Source organism: Ochotona princeps, chromosome 17 (assembly GCF_030435755.1).
Source record: "Ochotona princeps isolate mOchPri1 chromosome 17, mOchPri1.hap1, whole genome shotgun sequence".
Taxonomy (NCBI): Eukaryota; Metazoa; Chordata; class Mammalia; order Lagomorpha; family Ochotonidae; genus Ochotona; species Ochotona princeps.
In genome coordinates, this window is record NC_080848.1 from 3105463 (window position 1) to 3130128 (window position 24666).

The 24666-nt window shown below is 57.7% G+C and overlaps 1 protein-coding gene across 2 annotated transcripts in view; it reads left to right on the plus strand.

The window, feature by feature from the left end:
• Positions 1-24666, plus strand: part of QRICH2 (glutamine rich 2) — a 159731-nt gene that overhangs the window by 131596 nt on the left and 3469 nt on the right. The window contains exons 2-18 of one of the 2 annotated variants that reach the window (XM_058676559.1): positions 2232-2588; positions 3231-3323; positions 3988-4047; positions 4292-4408; positions 12405-15936; positions 17999-18084; positions 19219-19316; positions 19572-19686; positions 20406-20660; positions 20898-21020; positions 21112-21186; positions 21300-21464; positions 21562-21683; positions 22068-22133; positions 22343-22444; positions 23799-23999; positions 24176-24323. In XM_058676559.1, coding sequence (XP_058532542.1) covers positions 2409-2588; positions 3231-3323; positions 3988-4047; positions 4292-4408; positions 12405-15936; positions 17999-18084; positions 19219-19316; positions 19572-19686; positions 20406-20660; positions 20898-21020; positions 21112-21186; positions 21300-21464; positions 21562-21683; positions 22068-22133; positions 22343-22444; positions 23799-23999; positions 24176-24323 — 5538 coding nt within the window. In that variant the 5' untranslated portion in view covers positions 2232-2408. Of the gene's footprint in view, positions 1-2009; positions 2589-3230; positions 3324-3987; positions 4048-4291; positions 4409-12404; positions 15937-17998; positions 18085-19218; positions 19317-19571; positions 19687-20405; positions 20661-20897; positions 21021-21111; positions 21187-21299; positions 21465-21561; positions 21684-22067; positions 22134-22342; positions 22445-23798; positions 24000-24175; positions 24324-24666 lie in introns of those variants that run through there. The other variant, XM_058676558.1, reaches the window with a different exon arrangement.

Below are 24666 nucleotides of genomic sequence, written 5' to 3' on the forward strand. Positions count from 1 at the left end.
GTGATGGGGAGATGCGTGGGTGGGTGGGTGGGCAATCCGGTGGTCCTTCATCATGACTGGTCTGTCAAAAGTAGTGAAAAGAGTTTGGAGTTGGGAACCAGTATCCCCTATTTTTTTAAGGGAAAGGCAGATTTACAGAGAAGGATTTTCCATCTGGGTGTTCATTCCCCAAATGGCTGCAACAGCTAGAGCTGAGCTGAGCTGAGCCCAGGAGGCTCATCCGGGTCTCCCACATGGGTGATTATCCATGGCTTTGGGCCGTCCTCTACTGCTTTCCCAGGCTGTAAACGGGCTGGATCTAAAGTCGAGTGCCTGGGGGGTATGATGCGAGGTGGGATGCGAGGGTGCGGGGGAGGGAGCAGTCATCCTGGCCGGCCCGTGTCCGTGTCCGTTTCCAAGCCGAAATTCCCATTTGCACCTCTAGTTGCTGTGTTCTCTGTCTCCAAGAGGTTTTTTTTTTCATTGTATCCAATTTATTTGAAAGGCAGAGTTACAGGGGGTGGGGTGGGGGGAGGCACAGGAGGACCCTCCTGCTGTTTCAGTCTGCAGATGACCAAAGCTTGGGCCAGGAGCTTTGGTGGTCTGCCACATGGCTGAAGGGGCCAACGCACTTGGTCCTTCCACCCTGCCCCTGCCTGGGACACACTAGCAGGCAGCTGGGTAGAAAGTGGAGCAGCCTGGACTCCAGCTGGCCCCAGGTCCCTAGATTGAGGACGTGTGACTGTTCGGTGTCTCATGACCTCCACCGTGCACCTGGCAAGACGCTGAGGGGGGCGCTCCCAGAGCAGCCCCTGCCGGGTGTGGCAGGCGCTGGGCTGCAGACAGCTCGGGCACTGCAGCAGGGCTGCCAACAGCTCGGGCACTGCAGCTGGGCTGCCATTCCCTGCCTCTGAGCTGACTATGCTGTAGGAAACCTACAGAGATGTTGTGGAATGAATTACTTTTCCTGCTGGGCACCAGGTCCTGGGAATAAAAACCAAATCCTCCCTGACATGAAAGGCGCCCGAGCCTGGCACTGTAGCCTAGTGGCTAAAGTCCTCGCTATGCACGTGCCAGGATCCCATATGGGCGCTGGTTTCTTATCCTGGTGACCTTGTTTCCCATCCAGCTCCCTGCGTGTGTGGCCTGGGAAAGCAGTGGAGGATGGCCCAAAGCCTTGGGACCCTGCACCCGCGTGGGAGACCCACGGAGGAAGAGGCTCCTGGTCCTGACTTCTGATCAGCGCAGCTCGGGCTGTTGCAGCCGCTTGGGGAGTGAATCATTCAACGCAGTATCTTCCTCTCTGTCTCTCCTCTCTGTAAATCTAACTTTCCAATAAAAGTAAATGTTTCAAAAAAGAAAGAAAAGAAATGCACCCGCTCAGGCTAAACAAAGAAATCCGGACTTGGAAAGTGATGTCAACTGCTTGTTGACACTTGTTAACTGGGACAAGTTTTCTACAGGAATGTGGTTTGGAGAAGTCACAGCTGGATTGCCAGAGGCACCAGATTGGGCTGGTCCCCACTGGTTCTCGGTTTGTGAGAAGCTGAGACTGGCACCTGGCGTAGAGGTCTGTGCTTGGAGACACCCGTGGGCAAGACGTGGAGCGGGCAAGTGGACCCTGTCAGGGGGTGGAACCAAACGGCAGAAACGGGCCAACGGCCCTGCGGGGTTGCCAGGACGCCCGCTAAGCCCTGAAGGGGAGGTAGGTGAACCTGCTGCGCTCCGCGGGCGCCCTGGCACAGCACCAGGTGCCCGTACCCTGACCCTAAGCGCTAGGGGTGCCTGGGAGAAAGGCCCCCCGGCATCTCCAGCCTCCCACCCCATGACGCGAGCTCTCCTTGTGGGTTGCCGCGGCCTCGCTCTCCAAAACGCGGGGCACATTCTTGGGTGGAAATGCGCGCGCCCCGTGGGGTCCGCCCTCATTCCAAACGTCCACCGGCCGCGAGACGCACCCAAGAGTCCGGGGCTAGAGAACCGCCTGCTCCACTTGACCGTCGCCCAGGCTGGCCGTAGGCACAAGGGGCGCGGTGAGGGACAGAGCAGGGGGGCGCAAGATGCCACCCGCGACTTCGGCGGTCAAGGTAACCCTACGGGAGCTGGCCGACCTGGCCATCGGCACCCCGGAGGTGGGTGCAGTCAACTTCACGGCCCTGCACACACTGGTGGTGGCCATGCTCAAACACCTCAACCTGCAGAACACCTATGTCGATTTCCAGTCGGCGGCGACGGAACCCAGCCGCTTCCCGGAGCCCACCGGCTTCCCGGAGCCTGCCCGGTCCTCCCACAGCACCCCGCAACTGCCGGCCAAGGCTTTGGCGCCCAAAGAGAAGCGCCACAGTGTGGGCCCCTTGCAGGTGCCGGCCCTGGAGAGCCAGGTGAGGGACCTGGGCGGGCAGGTGCAGGACCTCAGTGTGCAGCTCCAGACCATGGACAACAAGGTGCAGGACATCGCCTCCCACGTGAAGCGCCTCTCCTCCCAGGCCAGCGGCCTCAACCTGCCGGTGCTGCAGTGGCCGGAGGAGAGGAGCGCTCCCACAATGGTCCCTGAGAAGACCCAGAAGCAGCCCTCGAAGGCACTGAAGGACAGCGAGATCATCCCTGCCAAGGTGAGCCGCCCGGGGGCCTGGAGCCCCCGAGGAGGAAGAGGTGGAGGAGGAGGAGAATGGAACGGGGTCTCACCTGATGATCTGTGTTTGTCAGAGTCTGGGCTAAAGCCCCCGTCAGGGTGCGAGCTAGTCAACCCCCAGAGAACGACAAAGAGTCTCCCTGGTAATGCAAACAGCAAACAGAGTTTATTGCGCCAGCATGCTGGGGCCAGACCACACTTGGGGCACACAGGCCAGCCAAGCCGGGCGGTCGGACCCCGAACAAGCCCAAGACAGAAGCTTATATAGGCCCTTTTGGGCTGGGAAATACTTCAAAAGCAACAACTTTAGACATGTTAATTTTTATGGCCTTCAGGTAGGGGCAGCCTGTTCTGTTCCCATACCCATTATCTGTACGGCTCATCCCATTCTCACACCCTTATCTTCCTCCTGTTTCTGGGACCGGAGAAGAATTGTGCCCTTGCCCCCACCTGCACTTGGGTTCACAAAGTTGCAGGACAGCAAAGAACAGATCTATCACTAAAGTGGAATCCGCCCAAAGTCCAGGCGCCTCCTGGCCTAGCAAAGTAGCGCTTTTCTCCACACAAAGGAACCTCACATTGCCCAACAATAACATTTTACCCGCACTCTAACACCCTGCAGGCCATGGGACTGCTGCAGGACCTAGTGGAGGAGGTGAAAGTCCTGAAGGAAGCCCAACAGAAGATTCAGCAGCTCCCTGCCCTGAAGCCCCAGGTGAGGGCACCGTGGGGACCCCTCCCTGCTGTCCCAGGGGGATTCGCCCCTGCTCGCCCCTGGCCCAAGGACCCACCCACACCCTGAGGGCAACAGCAGCTCCAACTTTCTCAGAGTGAATTCCCAGGGGCAGAGGAATCAAAAAGTCAGGTGGGGGTGCTGACAGCCAAGGAGGTGGGGTGGGGTGAGGCCTCCTGGAGGGACAGGTGCATCCTGGCACCCAGCCCCATGAACAGAAGTGACAGACACTCTTGAAGTTTTGAGGGTCTGGACCCGGAGCAGCCCACGTGGCGAGTGGGGTGAGTGCTCACTTCCGATTGTCCTGAGCCACCTGCAGTTGCTGCAGTTGGGATTCCCTGTGCTGCCCCAAGGCACTCCGTCCTTCTGATGCTTTGGGGGCCACCTCCTACCGTCTGTGGAATGGGATGAGTCCCAGCCCCTTGGTCCCCCCTCCCCTGCCCAGCAGCAACTCTCGCCCTTGGCATGGCACCTTTGCCCAGGTAGGTTGGGCAGCCTGATTCTCCTGGCCGGGTCAGGCCCTGGACCCACCTGGGCCTCTGCCCTCTGGCCTCTCTCTCCTGCATGTGGAGTGTGCAGTGGTAGGGAGGGCGCTGCTGCGTGAGGTGCTGGGGAATGCTGCCCTGACTCTGGACACTTCTTCCAGGAAATCCTGCAGCGCATTGAAGAGATGGAGGCCCTAATGAGAGATCGGAATGAATTTCTGGTAATGTCAGCCAGTTCTGTGGGAGAGGGCCCTGCTGGGGGCTATGTGATGGTGGGGGCGTAGCTGCCCTAGTCCAGCCTCTTCTGGAATTGTCCACACTGCCCTCTGTGTGGGAGGGCAGCTGTGTTCTCAGCCGAGAACCGGCTAGCCAAGCCTCTCTGGGCCTGTGGAGCACCCTGTTGACCTGGGGTCATTCCCACCCTTCAGGAGATTGATTCGGGGCTGTGGACCTTGTCATTGTCAGGAGCTGGTGGGCCAGAAGCTGAGCATCATTCCGGGCGGCGAGGAGGTCACCATGGTCACCTGGGAGGAGCTGGAGCAGGCCATCGCTGACGGCTGGCGGACCGCCCAAGGGGTGAACGTAAGGACCTTGGGCCACGGGCCGGGGTGGGACTGGCCAGGACCCGCTCACCAGCTCTCCCGTTGTGGGTCCTTCCAGTGGCCTCCCTGCCCCAAACCGGTGACAGTTGCCCCTGAGCTGACAGGCACACACAAGCATGTGTATGTGAGCTGACACACACACGTGTGTGGACAGGAGACACACACGGTGTCTTTGGGGTGTGGCTGGCAGTGACTGGCTTGCCCTCCATTGGCGACATTCCCACACAGGATCCCACCAGTGGCCCAGGACACCGCTGGTCCTGTCACCTGCAACCTGGCTCTGGACCCTGGGACCCCGTGTTTGAGCCTTGCCCATGAGCTGGGTGCATCCGTTTGTGTCTAACCTGAAATGGTGCCAGGCCAGAAGGCTATTGCAAGACCAGGGCAGCCCTGGGGCATCACCCCCACCTAGAGACCCAAGCAGCCTCAAGAGTGGGCCTCTTGGCGCCCCCAGGTGGCCATTTGGGGGAGTGCCGAGAGTTGTCCCCCATGGGACGGAGTGGATGAGTCAGCAGGTGACCTCCGCGCTCTGTTTTCAGCCAAAGCTGCTCTCTTCTTGCTGCTGCTGCGCTGCCTTTAGGAATCAGCACATTTGTGCTTCTCCCAAGGTTGACAGAGGTCGCGTACCTCAGCTGCTGCTCAGAAACACGAGTAACTCCCACAGCAAGCTAGAATCAGCAGGAAGACTCAAAAGTTTATGAGGCACACATAAACACGCGCTGGTGTTGAGAGGCCCAGCCACTGGACACAAAGGTGGTGCGTAATCATGTAAGAATCATGCAGTAACCCTGCAAGTGGTGGGGGTCTCACAGGCCCCTGCAGGGCCCGGGCTGCCCACTGGGGTCCAGCTTTGCCTGGCTGCAGGGTGGCTGGTGCCCCAATGTAAAAATGGAGTCAGGAGTTTTTTATAAGTCCTGCCTGACACACAGGTCCACGTCCATGCTGCCCGTGTGCTGTGTGATGTCCCCCTACATGAGTACATGCATCCATGGGCTGATGTGTGGGTGTCCTGATACGGGGCGTAGCTAACAGATTCACCTATCACCTCAAAAGCGTATCCCTTCTTTGTGGTGAGAACATCAAAAACCTGTTTTGCCACACTTACAAAATATTTACTATTACTATTTACTTAAAAGGCAGAATAATAGAGAGAAAGAGAGACAGAGAAGGTTTTGACCCATTGGTTCACCCCCAGATGATAGCAACGGCCAGAGCTGAGCCGATCCAAAGCTAGGAACCAGGAGCCAGGAATCTCTTCTGGGTCTCCCACATGGGTGCAGGGTTCCAAGGATGTGAGCCATCCTTTGTTGCTTTCTTAGGCCCTAAGCAGGGAGCTGGATCAGAAGTGGAGCTGCTGGGACATGAATTGGTGTCCACGTGGGGACATTGGCACTGCAGGGTGGAAGCACCTTACCAACCCTAGCAATGCCTCATGGCTAAGTCACCCTGCCGTGACATAACAGTGGTGACCTAACATCAGCCCCAGTTCCTTCTCAAGTACCTGCTGGCTTCTTCCTGCTCCTCCCTCCTCCCTCCTCCTTCTCACCTGCAAGATAGAACGAGAGGACAGCCAAAGGGCTCTCCCCCAGGAGACCCCACTCCGGGCTCAGGTCATGGCCCCACGCATCCTGTCCTCAGTGTCCTGTGACAGTGACCCTGGGTGTTGGCGGGGCCAGCTGCGTCAGGCCTGGGATGGAATGACTCCTCTCCAGCCCTCCCGTGAAGGCTTCTGGGGAGGCCGAGGACTTGGAGGACTCAGAGAACTTGGAGACAGATTGCTGTCCTGCAGAAACAGCACCCAGCCAAGATCAAAGCCGTTTTCCTGCGGAACCTTTGGAGGGAAGGACGAAGCAAAGTCCCCCGCGGAGGGAGGGGTCCGGAGTCCTCTCAGGGCTCCCAGAGGGCGCCAGGGGCACAGCCTGCCGAGGGCACAGCAGCCGGGCGCTCTTCCCAGAGCTCTTGCACAAAGCCAGGACCTCGTGTATCAGCTGAGCTAAGCTGTGTGCTGGGAGGTGAACTTGGGGACACTCTGAGTCCAGCTGTGGTTGGAGTTAGGATTTCTGACGCGAGGAGTAGGGTGTGTGTAATGCCTGATACATCTCTCTTATTAAAACAAAAAAAGGAAATGCGGATTCCCTCATTTGCATCTACTGAGTGTCCAAGTGACGCAGAGAGAGAGCCAAGAGATCCTGCCTGCACGGTTCACTCTCCAAGGCTTGGCCAGCCGGAAGGCCAGCCGATTTCCTGCGTGGGTGGCAGGGACCCGAGGACTTGTGCCATTGCTGCAGCCTTCACAGGATGCATCAGCAAGCAGGAAGCCCGAGCAGAAGCAGAGCGACTGGCCACTCTGATAATGGGCCACGGGCACGCCCTGCAGCGGCCTAACTTGCTCCATCACAACACCAGAGCCCTGGGTGCCTTCCTCAGCTGACGTGCAGGTCAGGCCTCTTGGAGCCCCTTGCTCGGTTCTGCCATTCCCAAGTTGGCGATCTCCCAGTGGAGACCAGAACCCAGCAGGTGCACAGTGAGGTGGGGACTGAGGCAGCATGTCCTACCTTGGCATGCAGTCATTGGCCCTAATGCATCTCTGTGTCTCCGATGCCCAAATGTGGGCGTGCTCAGTGCTTCCTGACAATTCACAAGTGTTTTCTCTTCCCCCTTGGAGCACCTCAGCATGGCCATCATAGAGGGACACGGTCTGGGGCATGTTGCAGGATGACCTCGGAAGGGATGCGGAGATGCAAAGTCGTCCCAGGAGTACCTGACCTCCCCGCCCTAGCCTGGCTCCAGCATGCCTGGCTCCAGGGGGGATGAGCAGCAGCATTTCACATGGTGACTGTGGGCCCTGATTTCCTTTCTCCTCAGCCCTGGACAGGGCTGTGAGTCGTACTGTGGTTAACTGGACATTTGGGAGCTCAATGCGGTGGAGCATCAGTGGGGTTTGTGTTTGAGTTTCAACTCGCGCCCTCTCTGCTTCCAGGTCCTCTAGTGCTCAAGAGTGACACATGTTGTCCTTTGCTGCTGGTCACCACGGTAGGCTGGAACACAGCCCCGCAGACACCCTCATCCTGGCCAGCTGCCAGCAAAGTCATGTACACAGTCAAGGGGCTATGCAGATAGGGTTGAGGTGGGCAGACCGTCCAAGTGGCTCCCACAGTGGCCCGAGGGGAACCGTGACGGCCCGAGCGGACCTGTGATGATCCAAGTGGATCCCATGGTGACCCGCGTGGATTCCATGATAGCCTGAGTGGACCCGTGACGCAGCCCACAGGTCATCACAAGGAGGCAGGAGGAGAACTCAATCCAGAGGCACAGAGGAAACCATGACCAAAGCTGAGGAATGCTGGCGACGCCAGGAGCTGAAACAGGACCCGGGAATGGATCTTCTGGAAGGCTCCACCCCCACCAACACCCTCTTGGCCATTTGCCCAGTTGAAGCGTGAACGGTGATGTTCTTCGAAGCCGAGTTTGGGACCATTGGCTCCCATAACCTTGCAAGACACACACTGTGTCCTCACCCTTTACGCGGTTCACAACCGACAGACCACTCAGGTCAGCTGCATTGGTTTCTAAAATATTATTCAAAAGGCAGAGCGACAGCGAGAAAGAGAGCACCCCCATATGCTGCCTTACTCCTCGAATGCCTGCCATGGCCAGGGTTGGGCCCGTCCGAAGCCTGGAGCCAGCAACCTGGTCTCCCATGTGGGTGGCAGGGGCCCTAGTTCTTGGACCATTCCCGCTGCCTCCCAGGGAGCTGTACCTGAAAAGGAGGCAGGACTTGATCCCAACGCCTCAGAGGTGGGTTGCAGCCGTCCCAAACGGTGATTAACCTGCTGCACCACCGTCCCCTCCATGGATGAACACAGCCCCACAGACACCCTATCGCTGTCTGAGGCGTTCGTTCCTGAACTTAGATGAGGACCCTGGACTCGGTCCGCAGCAGCTGGCTCCTGCTGTGGCTTTCGGACATTTCAGCCAGCCAGTTGGGCGACTCCCACAGACTTTCTTTGGGAGCCTTCCGGGGCGTCTGATCCTTGCTGTCCCCTGCGTTGTTGATGAGCCCTTCAGTTGCCAAGGAGTTCACTTTGGATTCATCTAAGGGCAGGTGTGCTGGGTGGGCCTGGCCTAATCAGGGGGAACCAGCTGGTGAGAGGAGCATGAGCCGACTCCCTACAGTGAGGGTGCTGAAGGGAGACCCCCAGCCAGCAGCAAGCACGCAGACACGTCAGTCCTACAGCCACGAGGAACCAACTCCGGCAACGCCTCAGATGAGCTGGGAAGTGGCCCGAGAACCTCTGACACAGCAGCAGCTTGTTCGGACGGCTGGCGACCTGCGTGAGGTCTCCTGGGATAAGCCCGGTCACTGTGGATCTGGCCTGTTGCCCACGGGAACCCTGAGGTTGTTACGTGTGTAGTAGCACCTGTTACAGAATAGTGGTGTTGCTGCTGAGGGCTTCGGGGCAGCCTTTGGGGCAGCCTCTGACCTCAGAGGGAGGTACTGTGCCCCAACCCAGGCAAGGATGATGGGAAGGGAGTCAGATGCTGTGGATGTCAAGTTCTCCCTGGCATCAGGCAGTCCTTAGGCTGGCCAGCGTCTGGGGGACATACCCTACGGGCAGTGTGATGCCCTCTGCTCCCTGCCCGAGGGGCTGCCGAGGGAGCTGGTGTGCTGCAGCCACATGTGCTGCTCAGGGCACATTTAAGATCATCATCATCTGAGCCTGCATCTTGAGTAAGAACGGTTTAGGGGGAAGCTGCCCCTCGGGATGGTCCCCCAGTCTGTATTGAATGGCGCCTGGCTCCAGTCCAAAGATCCAGCCTCTGCTAAGGCACCTGGGAAGGCAGGCCCGGCCTCTGCTAAGGCACCTGGGAAGGCAGCAGATGGTGGCCCCCGTGCTTGCTGCCCCTGCACCCACATGGGAGGCCTGGATGAAGCTCCTGGCTTCTGGCTTTGCACCATTGCAGCCATTTGGGGAGTGAGCCTCTGGATGGAGGATTCTTTCTCTCTCTGCCAGTCTGCCTTTTGATAAGAGTCCTTTAAAAATAGATATAGTCTGGGCCAGCAGGATAGCGTAGCGGCTAAAGTCCTCACCTTGCACTCGCCGGGATCCCATATGGACACCAGTTCTAATCCCGGCGGCCCTGCTTCCCATCCAGCTCCCTGCCTGTGGCCTGGGAAAGCAGTCGAGGACGGCCCAAAGCCTTGGGAACCTGCACCTGCGTGGGAGACCCAGAAGAGCTCCTGGCTCCCAGCTTCAGATCGGCTCAGCTCCAGCCGTTGCGGCCAACTGGGGAGTGAATCATTGAATGGAAGATCTTCCTCTCTGTCTCTCCTCCTCTCTGTATATCCGCCTTTCCAATAAAAAACAAAAAAAAGTAAATGACTTTTAAAAATAAATAAGTAAGTTTATTGATTTGAAAAGCAGAGTTCCAGAGAGCGGGGTAGATATTTTTCATCTGCTAATTTATTCTCCCAAATGGCCACAATGGCTGAGGCTGGACCAGGCCAAAGCCAGGAGCCAGAAACTTCTTCTGGGTCTCCCATATGGGTGCAGGAGTCAAAGGACTTGGGCCATCTTCTAGCTTTAGCAGGTAGTTGGAACTTTAAGTAGAGCAGCCTGGACTCGAACCCGCACCCACATGGTCTGCCTGCATTGCAGGAGGTGGCTTAAACAATGCTGGTCCCTAAAACAGATCTCTTGTAAGGAGCATACTCTAATTAACAGTCTCCACCTTTTTTTTTTTTTTTTTTTTTTTTTTAAGAATTTATTTGAGGGCTCGGCAGCGTGGCCTAGTGGCTAAGGTCCTCGCCTTGATCCCATATGGCCGCTGGTTCTAATCCTGGCAGCTCCACTTCCTCTCTATCTCTCCTCCTCTCAGTATATCTGACTTTGTAATAAAAATAAAATAAATCTTTAAAAAAAAAAAAAGAATTTATTTGAAAGGCAGAAGAGGAAAGAGAGGGAGAGATATAAAAAGAGATCGTCCATCTGCTGCCTCACTTTCCAAATGTCTGCCACAGCTATGGCTGGGCCGGGTGAAAGCCAGGAGCCAGGAGCTCCAGCCAGAGGCCCCGGCACTTGGCCGTCCTCTGTGCCTCCGACGTGCACTAGCAGGAGGCTGAAGTGGAAGCACCATACAGGCGGGATGGAATGGACCCTGCGAGAGGGAACACAGGCAGTGGCTTAACTTGCTGTGCCGCACCCACCCCATCAGGACCAAGTCCATCTCATCTCGTCTACTGTTCATCCCGTCCGCCCTCGGGCCACCGTCCCCTTGTTCTACCTCCTTGGGACTGTTTATGCCGTGTTACCGTCTGTGTTGGCTGACTACCTGTGAACCTTAGCTCTTCTGATGACTGGAAGGCTACCCATTTCACCCGCCACATCTGCCTTCAAGTAACACTATACTATCTCACAAACAGGATGAAAGTAGATCAGAAGTGGAACAGGTGGGACTCGAACCGGCACCCACATGGGATGCCAAAAATGAAGACAGTAGCTTAACCTGCCTCCTCATAATGTCGGCCCTGATTTAAGCCATGAGATTGCTAATAATCTGTTTTAGGAGCAATAGGAAATGGACAGTTAGTGTATTACATCGTATCTCAGTTCACTTTTTTATTTTTAATTGGAAAGTAAATATACAGAGGAGAGACAGGAAGATTTTCCGTCTGATGATTCATTCCCCAAGTGACCAAAATGGCAGGACTGAGCCAATCCCAAGCCAGGAGCCCAGAGCCTCTTCTAGGTCTCCCTTGCGGGTGCAGGGTCCCAAGGCTTTGGGCCGTCCTCGCCTGCTTTTCCAGGCCACAAGCAGGGAGCTGGATGGGAAGCAGGGCCGCCGGGATTAGAACCGGCGCCCATACGGGATCCTCGTGCGTGCAAGGCGAGGACTTTGCCGGGCCCTCTGTTCACTTTTCTTTCTTTCTTTTCCTTCCTTCTTTTCTTTCTTTCTTCCGACAGAATAATCTCAATTGACCTATTTTTTAAGTTGGCTGATTTTTCTACCAGCTCAGATCCACTATTGAATTCTCCACTCAGTTTTTTTTTTAAGATTTATTTATTTTTATTACAAAGTCAGACATACAGAGAGGAGGAGAGACAGAGAGGAAGATCTTCCATTCATTGATTCACTCCCCAAGTGACTGCAACGGTCAGTACTGCGCCCACCTAAAGCCAGGAGCCAGGAACCTCTTCCGGGTCTCCCACACTGGCACAGGGTCCCAAGGCTTTGGGCCGTCCTGTATTGCTTTCCCAGGCCACAAGCAGGGAGCTGGATGGGAAGCAGGGCCGCCGGGATTAGAACCGGCGCCCATATGGGATCCCAGCGCGTGCAAGGCGAGGACTTTAGCCGCTAGGCCACGCCGCCAGGCCCTCCACTCAGTTTTATTCTAATTTTCAGTTCTAGAATTTCTAGGGGCCGATGTGTTACCATAGGTTAAGCTGCCCCTTGCAATGGCAGCATCCCACTTGGCACCCAGTTAATGTTCCAGCTGCTCTACTTCCAACCCAGCTGCCTGCTGATGTGCCTGGGAAAGCAGTGGAGGATGGCCCCAGCACCTGAGCCTTTGCTACTGCTGTGGGTTCCTGGCTTCACCCTGGCCACTGCAGCTTTTGGGGGGAGTGGGCCAGTGGGTGGGTAGAAGGTCTCTCTCTCTCTCTGTCATGTTGGAAGGTGGCATGGTGGGAGTGTCTATGAGAGGGAGACAAGTAAGGCAGCCAGAAAGAGACTTTGGACTTAGCCTGGGGGAATCATTTGTGTTTCTTTCTGTTTTCCCTCATTTTGAATGAAGTGACTGTTGGGATACATTTTGCAAATGTACCAGTCCCCCAAATTGGGGAGACTCTCCCTGAGAAGTGCCCAAGTCTGTTCAGCGTAGCTTTCAGGACCAGAGGGGTTCTTTTCCAACACCCTGGCTCGTCCTGCCGACCCCCGTGGGAGTGTGTCTCACTAAGTCCCTGTTCTCCTTCCAGGGCTCAGAAACGCTGCTGGAACTTGCCAAGCGCAGAAGGCTGTCGTCCATAACGACCAGCGACGTGATTCCAAGCGGAGCCTCCCCCAGGCAGCTGAGCACTGAGCAGGCCTTTGATCCTGCCAGGGGGTTCGGCCCAGCTAAGACCGGCTCAGTCTCCAGTGGCACGGGACACCCCTCTGAAAGAGTCACTAGCAGGGAGCAAGTCTGGGGCCTCCCTGCTACCGGTGTCCTGGGTAGCGAACAGCACCCAAGGACCAGTGAGGATGCCAGCACACCAAGGTCCCAGCAATCTCCTGGAGCTCAGATCCCAGTGGAGGCTGGTCATCGCAGGGGCATGGAGCAGCTTTTCCCGACACGTTCAAGGAGAGCTGAGCGAGGTTCCCAGCTGGGTCCCCTACCTCAGGACCTGCCCCCAGTACATTACCCTCAGTACAGTGCAGTGCCCTTTAGCCACGGTCAAGTCTACCTAAGGCCAGATCAGCATGGACCAGCAACACCTAGCGTGGACCAGCCTGGACTGGTACAGCCCAGAGTTCATCCACGTGGCATGGTGCCCTACCTGGGTCAGCTGCCTCCTGACTTGGATGACCTGGCATGGATAGCATCTGCCATGGACCAGCGTGATGTGATGCCACCCTCAACAGCTGACAGAGACCAACAAGCACTGGAAGTGCCTAGCACAGAGCAACACAACATGTATGAACCTGTGTTGGCACTTCCCGGCACAGACCAATGGCGTATGGTACAGCCTGGCATGGATGAGAGTGGCATGGCACCGCTTGGCACTGATCAACCAGGCCTGGTATGGGCTGGCCTGCAGCAACATGGCTTTGTCTCACCTCTTCCCTATCAGTATGGCTTGGTGTCACCTGGCTTAATGCAATCCAGCGCAGACCAACAAAATCTTGTACGGCCCAATCTGGAAATATCTGGGGTCATACAACCTGGCAGGGATCAGCGTGGTTTGGGGCAGCCTGGAGTGGATCAGCGTGGCTTGGCGCAGCCTGGAGTGGATCAGCGTGGTTTGGCGCAGCCTGGAGTGGATCAGCGTGGCTTGGTGCAGCCTGGAGTGGATCGGCGTGGTTTGGGGCAGCCTGGAGTGGATCGGCGTGGTTTGGGGCAGCCTGGAGTGGATCAGCGTGGCTTGGTGCAGCCTGGAGTGGATCGGCGTGGTTTGGGGCAGCCTGGAGTGGATCAGCGTGGCTTGGTGCAGCCTGGAGTGGATCGGCGTGGTTTGGGGCAGCCTGGAGTGGATCAGCGTGGCTTGGTGCAGCCTGGAGTGGATCGGCGTGGCTTGGCGCAGCCTGGAGTGGATCAGCGTGGTTTGGGGCAGCCTGGAGTGGATCAGCGTGGCTTGGCACAGTCTGCAGTGGGCCAGCCTGGTATGGCACAGCCTGGAGTAGATCAGCGTGGCTTGGCGCAGCCTGGAGTGGAACAGCCTGATTTGGCACAGCCTGGAGTGGATCAGCGTGCCTTGGCCCAACCTGGAGTGGATCGGCATGGGTTGGCACAGCCTGGTGCATATTCACCTGGCTTGGCACAGCATGGGATGTATCTACGTGGTTTGGCACAACCTGGAATGTACCCACAAGGTTTGGTGCAGTCTGGAATGTACCCACGTGGTTTGGTGCCTGGAATGTATCCATATGATTTGGCAAAGGCTGGAGTGGATCAGCCTGGTTTGGCGCAGCCTGGTTTGGTGCATCTTGGAGTGGAGCAGCCTGGTTTGGCGCAGCCTGGTTTGGCGCAGCCTGGAGTGGATCAGCCTGGTTTGGCGCAGCCTGGAGAGGATCAGCCTGGTTTGGCACAGTCTGCAGTGGGCCAGCCTGGTTTGGTGCAGCCCGGAGTGGATCAGCCTGGTTTGGCACAATCTACAGTGGGTCAGCCTGGTTTGGTGCAGCCTGGGATGTATCCACATGGTTTGGCACAGCCTGGAATGTATTCACATGTTTTGGCACAGCCTGGAATGTATCCACGTGGTTTAGTGCAGCCTGGAATGTATCCACATGTTCTGGTACAGCCTGGAGATCAGCATGATTTGGCACAGCCTGGAGTGGATCAACATGGCTTGGCACAGCCTAGAGTGGATCAGCCTGATTTGGCACAGTCTGCAGTGGGCCAGCCTGGTATGGCGCAGCCTGGAATGGATCAGCGTGGCTTGGCGCAGCCTGGAGTGGATCAGCCTGATTTGGCACAGTCTGCAGTGGATCAGCGTGACTTGGCACAGTCTGGTATGTATCCACATGGGTTGTGGCCACCTGGGATGTATCCACGCGGCTTGGTGTCACCCGGTATGTATCCACCTGGTTTGGTGCCATCCAGTATGTACCCACAAGGACTGTTGCAGCCTGGAGTGGATCAGCGTGGTTTGGTGCAACCTGGTGCAGATGCAAGCAATTTGTTGCCAGCTGGTGCAGCTCAGCTTGGTTTCGTTCACCCTGGTGCAGATGAAAGTGGTTTGGTGCAAAGTGGTACAGGTGAGAAGAGTTTGGTGCAAGCTGGTACAGATACAAGCGGTTTAGTGCAGCCTGGTGCAGATGAGCAAGGCTTGGTCCCACCTGGGTTGGATCACCGTCATTTGGTGCAAGCTGGTACAGATGAGCAAGCTTTGGTCGCACCAGGTACAGGTCATCTTGGTATGGTGCAACCTCGAATGGATCGGCAGGGGCGGGTGTGGCCTAGTGCCTATCCCCCTGGTTTGACACAACCTGGCTCAGATCAGCATGTTTTGATGCAACACGGTACATACCCACATGGTTTAGCACAGTCTAGTTGGAGACTGCCAGGTGCCGATGAGCAAGGCGTGAGAGCACCTCACACAGGGAGTCAGGGCTTGCCTGAACTGCAGAGCAACTTTCAGATTGTGCCACCACCACATCATCAGTATCGTATGCCGCCCCGTGGCAGAGAGCTGCATGGCCACATGCCATCACTTGTAGGCAGTCAAGGTTTGGCATCACCAAGTATGTATCAAAGGGTGCCACCAGGAACTTATGGGCAAGGTTTGGTGCATCCCAGCACAGACCAGCATGGCCTGACCCCAGGAAGCACGGGCTTGGGGTCTGCACACCCAGAGCAAGAACGTCTGGCACCCTCAGGTCCAGATGAGCAGCACCAGCCAGCGCCAGCCACACCACCTGCTGCCACGTACGCTCCCCCAGACCATGAGGGTCCCAGGCATTCTGCTCACCGTGACCCAGGCCACTTGGGTGTGGATCAGCGCAGGCGTGACCTGAGCAGAATCCATGTCACGGGCCAATCAAGAGTCATGCTCCATGCGGCACCCCCGGGGCAGGACTCCCACAGCCATCTCCACACGACCTCATCAGAAAGGAGCGACATCCACAGAGAGCGGCACGACTCCCTGGACAGGGTCGAGCCCAGCTTCCCCATGGCAGTGGAGACGTTCCGGCTGGTAGGCGAGCTCATCGGCCTCTACGTGGAGTTCAAGGAGAGCATGAAGGACCTGGACAAGGAGCAGACTGGCAAGTCAGACCTGGAGAAGATACAGTACCTGTTGTCCCTGATGGGTGGGTACCCCTTGCATCTGGGGCACCCCCGCTGCCGGTTAATGGCTTCCTTTTGCAGCCCTGGCCTCAACTCCTGGCTGCTGGGCTTTCCCTGCGGACACCCTGAAGTCAGCAACCCCTTCTCTGTGCCTCCTGGGATCCCCCATAGCCTTCAGGCAGGGAGGGTCCAAATGAGCACAGCGGGGTGGGGTGATCAACCAGTGGGAGGGATGGAGCCTCGAGATGGGGGTGCAGCAGCAGGACCCTGGCACCTTTGCCCAGGGGCGGTTTGGGGTGCAGAGTGGGGTTTGTTGGGGAATGGTAGTTCCAGCAGGCAGGTGGACCAAGAACATTGAAGTGGGGCACTTTACATTTGCTCATTCACAGCCACGAGCCCAGGGAGTAAGGCAGATCTCAGAGGCGGTTGAAAGGGGCAGGCCAGGGCCCCAAGCCCTCGAGGGGACCAAGCGTCAGGGCTGACAGAGAGCTCCAGGGCCCCCAAACCCTCTCCCTGGCCTCCCCGAAAGCACCACAATGCAGTGAGGGGTGTGTGTGTGTGTGTGTGTTATTTATTTATTTATTTATTTATTTTTAATTGGAAAGTCCGATTTACATAGTGAAGGAGAGACAGAAAGATCTACTCGCTGGTTCACTCCCCAAGTGGCCACAATGGCTGAAGCTGAGCCAATCCAAAGCCAGGAGCCAGGAGACTCTTCTGGGTCTCCCACACAGGTGCAGGGTCCCAAGGATTTCGGCCGTCCTCGACTGCTTTCCCAGGCCACCAGCAGGGAGCTGGATGGGAAGCGGGGCTGCTGGGATTAGAACTGGTGCCCACTGGGCCCAGCGACATGGCCTAGCAGCTAAAGTCCTCACCTTGAACGTGCCTGGATCCCATATGGGTGTCGGTTCTAATCCCGGCAGCTCCACTTCCCATCCAGCTTCTTGCTTGTGGCCTGGGAAAGCAGTCGAGGATGGCCCAGTGCTTTGGGATCCTGTACCTGTGTGGGAGACCTGGAGGAAGTTCCTGGCTCCTGGCTCCGGGTCGGCACTGCACCGGCTGTTGTGGTCACTTGGGGAGTGAATCATCGGACGGAAGATCTTCCTCTCTGTTTCTCCTCTCTGTATATCTAACTTTGTAATAAAAATAAATAAATCTTAAAAAAAAAAAAAAAAAGAATTGGCGCCCACATGGGATCCCGGTGCGTGCAAGGCAAGGACTTTAGCTACTAGGCTATCATGCCAGGCCCACACAGTGAGTTTTTCTAAAATATTTATATTTAGGGCCTGGCGCAATAGCGTAGTGGTTAAAGTCCTCACCTTGAATGCACCGGCATCCCATATGGGCACTGGTTCTAATCCCAGTAGCCCTGCTTCCCATCCAGCTCCTTGTCTGTGGCCTGGGAAGGCAGTAGAGGACGGCCCAAAGCCTTGGGACGCTGCACCTGTGTGGGCGACCCAGAAGAACTCCTGGCTCCTGACTTAGGATTGGCTCAGCTCCAGCCATTGCAGCCGCTTGGGGAGTGAACTATCGGACAGAAGATCTTCTTCTCTGTCTCTCTTCCTCTGTATATCCGCCTTTCCAATAAAAACAAATCTTTAAAAAAAATTATATTTATTTGAATAATTTCTTGGCCTTTTGGCTAAGATCAAGTGTAGTATTTTTATTTGAAAGGCAGAGAACACAGAAGGGGAGACACACAGAGAAAGATCTTCCATCCACTGGATCACTTCCCAAATGGCTGTAATGGCCAGAGCTAAGCTGATCCAAAGCCAGGAGCTTCTTCTAGATCTTCCACATGGATGCAGGAGCCACCCTCTTCTGCTTTCCCAGGCCATAAGCAGGGAGCTGGATGGGAAGTGGAGCAGCTGGGACTCCTGCTGGCATCCTATGAAATGCTGACTTGGCAGACAGAGGCTTAGTCTACTGTGCCATGGCACCATTCTTCCTTTCCCCCGCAGCCCCAGTGTTTGCTGCCTTCTCTGAGCAGGCTGGCGGTGGGAGGGGGCAGGGTGCTCCCTGGCTGTAGGGTCTGGAGGCAGAGGCGCAGACCCCCCTGACGCTCAGACTTCCGATTTCTCACAGTCAAAAAGACCATGCCCCCAGACCTGCAGGATCAACTCAAGAACCTGAAGATTCTGGCCAAAGAGTTCCGGCAGGAAAAAGCAAAAGTGAGAACCAGGGAGTCTGTTCGCTTTACCTTCCCGGGCAAACTGGGGCATGAATGGAGGGCAGGGGTGTTCCCACTGTAGGTTCCTCATGCCATCACCCCTGCAAATCCCCCACTGGCACACTTGTAAATCCCTCACCATCACCCTGCTGGGTCCACTCGCCATCACTCTGTAGGTCCCTCTGGCCATCCCTGTAGGACCTTCACACCATCACCCCTGCAGGTCCCTCACACCATCACCCCTGTAGGTCCCTCATACCATCACCCCTGTAGGATCCTCACACCATCACCCCTGTAGGTCCCTCATACCATCACCCTGTAGGATCCTCACACCATCACCCCTGCAGGTCCCTCACACCATCACCCCTGTAGGACCCTCACACCATCACCCCTGTAGGTCCCTCATACCATCACCCCTGTAGGATCCTCACACCATCACCCCTGTAGGACCTTCACACCATCACCCTTGTAGGTCCTTCACACCATCACCCCTGCAGGTCCCTCATACCATCACCCCTGTAGGATCCTCACACCATCACCCCTGTAGGACCTTCACACCATCACCCTTGTAGGTCCTTCACACCATCACCCCTGCAAGTCCCTCACACCATCACCCTGCAGGTCCCTCACAGCATCACCCCTGCAGGTCCCTCGCACCATCACCCCTGCAGGTCCCTCACAGCATCACCCCTGCAGGTCCCTCACAGCATCACCCTGCAGGTCCCTCACAGCATCACCCCTGCAGGTCCCTCACACCATCACCCTGCTGGATCTCACCTGCCATGTGACTTTGCCGACCTCCCTGAAGAAGCACATGGCTCACCTTACCGTGGTCATCTCCTGGATCTAACCTTGGATGCTCAAGGCCGTTCAGACTTGGCTGAGCCAAACAGGAAGGACTTAACTCCTTCCACTCTGCACAGCCAGTCCCCCTCCAGGACCGGAGATCATGTCCAGTGGCTGCTGGACCTTTAGTCATTCGCTTGATGCTGGCTGCCTCCACCTGCAGGGGGACGAAGGGCAGGGAGGCATGCTGGACACATGGTCAGTCCAAGAGCAGAAGGGCTTGCACCATGGGCTAGCGTCAGGAATTGGGGGGATGCCTGAGCCCCATCTTCTTCCCCTGGGTCTGTAGCTGGAGAAACTGCAGAAGATGGTAGAGGCCGAAGGGGAGCTGGAGGCGGGGAAGGAGCTGAAAGGCGGGCAGCTGGGCCTGCAGCTGGGCATCCTCAGGTGAGACGCACCCCGTGGCCCAGGAGGGCCTGTGTCCTGGAACTAACCTAGCTCATGAAGAGCCAGCCTAAATCCCCCACTGGTCCCACACACTATCAAGGCTCAGGAGCTCCCCAGACCCTTGGGAGGTCCCCAGACAAGAGCCTGCTGGGGAAGGGGGAGGTGGTCCCTGCTAGCCAGGTGTCTGCGTGGGTGGACTGGGGCAGCTCTGGGCTGCAGTGGAACCAGGCAAGGGGCCCCGTCACGTCATGGCAGAGTCACCGTGGCTGACATTGAGAAGGAGCTGGCTGAGCTGCGGGAGAGCCAAGTGCAGGGCAAGGCCACCATGGAGAATTCCGTCTCTGAGGCATCTTTCTACCTGCAGGAACAGGTGAGGGTCAAGGCCTCCTCTCTGACTGGCCATGTGTGTGCGTCTGGGTAGGGGAACGGGAGGACAGCTCTGCCTGATTGCCGGCCCCTCCCAGGACAAAGCCAGCTTGGAGGCCAAGTGTGTCCATTCCCAGCGGCCAGGAAAGAGGCCTCCCTTAAATAATTCGCACAGAAAGGTCCATCTTTTCCAAGCACACAAGGTGGCCTTGAGCCCGTTTGTGAAGCTGGGTAGCCATCAGTATGATCCTTTCCGCGCCCTCCTCGGAATCAGCTGCCCACTGGGACAGGTGGTGATGGTGTGTGCGCTACAGCCAGCAAGAGGGGCCCCTGAGAGAGACAGCCCCTGCCTGGCCCGTGAGAGCCACAGTGCCAGCAAGCAAGCATGGGTACCATTCCTCCCTGGTGGGTTGGCCCATGCTGAGGGAGGGAGATAGCCTTCCCATCCCAGGGCCCCCCACAGCTCCCCTCCTTCCCAAAGTGCGCACAGGCTAACCAGCAGACAGTAGCACCCTAAGAGGATCTCACTGCAGGATCTGCTCTGGCCCTGGGCTGGCTGGAGAAAGGTCTAGAAACCACCCTCCCGCATGGGGCTGATTCAGCACCCTCTGGTGGCTGTCCATGGGGTCACAGTGCAGAGGCAGAGTCCTACTCCCCTAGTTGCCCTCACCACCTGCCACTGGCAGTGCCCATGTGGGCAAAACGTGGTCTCTCCTGCCCCAGCTGGACAAGCTCCGTGCCATCATTGAGAGCATGCTGACCTCCTCCTCCACCCTGCTGTCCATGAGCATGCCCTCCATCAAGGCTCCGGTCGCCATGGCTCCCGGCCAGATCAACCCGGAGGCCACCTGTCCGGCCTGCAGCCTTGACTTGAGCCACCAGGTCAGCCTGCTGGTGCAGCGCTACGAGCAGCTGCAGGACATGGTCAGCAACCTGGCCGCTTCCAGGCCCTCCAAGAAAGCCAAGCTCCAAAGCCAGGTGAGGCCCGGCTCCTCTCCCAAGGCCTCCCAGCCACAGCCCCGTTGGGGTCAGCCGCTCACTGCAGAGCCCTGCAGCCTGTCCCTGGGGATGGCAGGGAGGACTGTGGGTGTGTCCCCTTGGGAGACAAAGGCTGCTGAGAAGCACCAGGAGGGGCCTGCTTACGGGGCAACTCCCCGGAAACGGCCCCAGAGCCTCTCTCCGACCGCCTTTCCCCACCTGCACTGTGCCCCACAGGATGAAGAGCTGCTGGGCCATGTGCAGAGTGCCATCCTGCAGGTGCAAGGGGACTGTGAGAAGCTCAACATCACCACCAGCCACCTCATCGAAGACCACCGGCAAAAGCAGAAGGACATTGATGTGAGCCGTGGACGGCGCCCTGCCCACCCTGCCCCTGGGTCAGTGCGCAGCCAATCGGCTCTTTATTCTCTGCTGGTCCTGCCCCCACCAGGTGTTGTACCAGGGTCTGGAGAAGCTGGAGAAGGAAAAGGCCAACCGGGGGCACCTGGAGATGGAGATTGATGTGGTAGGCGGGTTGCCAGCTGCACCTGCCCAAGGCCTGAGGGGTGAGGGGCTCCTGAACCCCCGCACTGGGCTCTGGCCCAAATCGGGCCTCATCCTCCTCTCTCTCCCGGGCAGAAAGCAGACAAGAGCGCCCTGGCGGCCAAAGTGAGTCGTGTCCAGTTCGATGCCACCACAGAGCAGCTGAACCACATGATGCAGGAGCTGGTGGCCAAGATGAGTGGGCAGGAGCAGGACTGGCAGAAGATGCTGGATCGGCTCCTGATGGAGATGGACAGCAAGGCAGGTGGGGCAGGCCAATGGCAGGGGGACCCAGAACCACACCTGCTGCCTTCTGCTCACCTGGCACACACGCCTGCCCCATCCCACCGTTGTGTAGCTGGACCGCCTGGAGCTGGATCCACTGAAGCAGCTGCTGGAGGACCGCTGGAAATCTCTGCGACAGCAGCTCAAGGAGCGTTCCCCGCTCTACCAGGCGGACGATGCAGCCGCCATGCGGAGGTAGGGGCCGGGTGTGGGACACTGAAAAAGGCTTGCAAGGCATTTGTAGCTCAGAGGAGGGGCCTGGGGAAGGTTCATGGCTCTCTGGGCTGTGCTGTGTGACACTGACCCCCTAGGCCAAGAAGGGGTTCCCAGGAGCTAGCCTGTGGTGGGCTTGAATGCCAGCATTCCCACCAGTGGCCGCCAGGGGCCCCCCAAGGCATGCCCAGGGCACCACCCTCAGGGGTTCCTGGCTGGAGCCCATAGGCTTTGGGATAGGATGAGCAGATGTGGAATACTCTGCCTGGGAGGAGCAAGTCCCAGGTATGCCGCCAGCCTTCAGGGACCTCCAGCTGTGCCCCGCCACCACCTCCAGTGGCTCTCACCCTCATCCATTCCCGACAGGCAACTCTTGGCACACTTCCACTGCCTCTCGTGCGACCGTCCCCTGGAGACGCCTGTGACTGGACAGTGAGTGCCCATCCATTGCACACTCCAGCTGGTGGGTGCAAGCACTCTGCCTGCTGCCCATCTGTCCTTCCCTGGTCCTACTCCCAACTTGGTCCTCCCCAGGTGGGCCAGGGGTGGTGGTGGCGTTGAGCAGATGCCCTCGGCGGAGGAGCGCTGGGGGCTGCATCTCTCCTGCACTGAGCTCCTTCTCTCACTCTGCCCCCACTGAGGTTGATCCCTGTGACACCTGTGGGTCCCAGCCTGCCAGGCCACCGTTCCATCCGCCCCTACACAGTGTTTGAGCTGGAGCAGGTTCGGCAGCAGGGCCGCAAGTATGAAACAGCGGGAGGTCTTGGGTGGGGCTTCACATGGACTGGATGGGTGAAGTCTCCTCCCCACAAGATGCCCTGGCAGGACACAACAGCAGAGGAGCCATGAGGGACAGCACATAGGGCCTGCTAGAGTAGATGGGCGCCAGACCAACTTCCTTCTTCTTTAAAAGTTATTGCTTTGGAAGGCAGAGAGCTTTTATTTGCTGGTTTGCTACTTAAATGCCCACAACAGGGCCCGGCGGCGTGGCCTTGCAGCTAAAGTCCTTGCCTTGAAAGCCCCGGGATCCCATATGGGCACCGGTTCTAATCCCGGCAGCTCCACTTCCCATCCAGCTCCCTGCTTGTGGCCTGGGAAAGCAGTCGAGGACGGCCCAATGCATTGGGACACTGCACCCGCGTGGGAGACCTGGAAGAGGTTCCTGGTTCCCGGCTTCAGATCGGCGCGCAGCGGCCCATTGCGGCTCACTTGGGGAGTGAATCATCGGACGGAAGATCTTCCTCTCTGTCTCTCCTCCTCTGTGTATATCTGGCTGTGATAAAATGAATAAATCTTAAAAAAAAAAAAAATGCCCACAACAGCTGGGCTGAGACCTGAGACCAGACCCCAGAAATTCCATCCAAGCCTCCCACATGGGCGGCAGAGACTTGACCACGCTGGGCACATCAGCAGCAGGGAGCCGGATGGGAAATGAAGGAGGCAGGATTTGAACTGGTGCTCCAATGAGAGATGCCAGCGTCACAGGCAGCCGCTTAGCCGGCTGCATCGCCACGTCACCCCCACCAGGCTGGTCTCTAGGCCATTTCCAGCGTGGGGGTCCTCAGAGGGAGATCCAGTGATAACCGGCGGCAGTGACCTTACTGTGCCCAGGGCCCAAGGCACCTTTGGGAGCTCCTCTTTCTCCCCTTCTCCTTGGGCCATGTCCAGCTGTCCCCAGCAGCTGTGGCACTGAAGGGGTGGAGCCAGCCTCACGTAGCTATACAGGTGGACCCAGCCAGCGAGCGGCTTGGCAGAGGAAGGCTCCAAGCTCACCCTGACTCCAGCCCTCCACTCTGGCTTCCTTCATGCTGCCCTGGGCGTGGCTGGAGGAGCCAGGCACCCCATGCTTTACTTACCTGTACCTCCTCCTTGCCTAAAGCTCTCCCCTGCCCCCTCCCCCGCAAACCTGGCCCCTCAGGCCAAGCCACTCAGTGGACCCTGACAGCCCAATTCTGCATCTGGCTGTCTCCCAGTGCCAGCTGGGCCCAGACTGGACCCTGCCTAATGAGGCTTGCCCAGGCAAAGCCGTGGGGTGCCCCAGGGGGCTCCATCCTATTCCGAGCTGACTCTCCCCTCCGTACCCCCACCCTCTTACAGCCTCAAGCTGGGCAGTGCCTTCGCACGTGGGGACCTGTCACAGATGGAACGCAGCGTGCGGCGTCTGCGCACCATGCACTCCAAGATGCTATTGGACATTGAGAAGGTGCAGATCCACTTTGGCGGCTCCACCAAGGCCAGCAGCCAGATGATCCGCGAGCTGCTGCAGGCCCAGTGCCTCAGTTCCCCCTGCTACAAGCGGTAGGCAGGACGGCACGGGGGCTGCAGAGTCCCCAAGACGTGCGAGTAAGCACCTCACCCACTGGTCACCCCTGTGTCCTGCCCTGGTTTCCAGGGCCCCTGGAGAGCCGCCCCACTGCCCTCTGGCTGACCCCAGCCTCAATGCATGTCCGGGACTCCTTGCCACCTCCTCACAGGATGCCGGACCTGGCTGATTATACCTATTCCACCGTGCCCCGGCGCTGCGGGGGCAGCCACACACTCACCTACCCCTACCGCCGCACCCGCCTGCAACACCTGTCTCAGGGTCTGTATCCTGTGGAGGAGGTCCAGATCACCATGAAGGTCAGTCCCCAACCCCCCACCACAGCCTCTCCCACAGGAAGGGCCTGAAGTGGCCCCAGGTGTCCAAGTCACTCTGGAAGTCAGCCCCCCCCCACACCTTGAGGCAGTTCCTTCCTTTCCTTTGCCTTTTTTTAAAAAAACATTTATTTACGTATTTGAAGGAGTTACAAAGAGAGAGGTGAGATCCTTCATCTGCTGGTTTACTCCCCAGATGGCTGCAATGGTTAGGGCTGGGCCAGGAGCTTCTTCAGGGTATCTCACGTGGGTGCAGGTGCCCAAGGCCTTAGGCCATCCCCCACTGTTTTCTCAGGCACATCAGCAGGGAGTTGGATTAGAAGTGGAG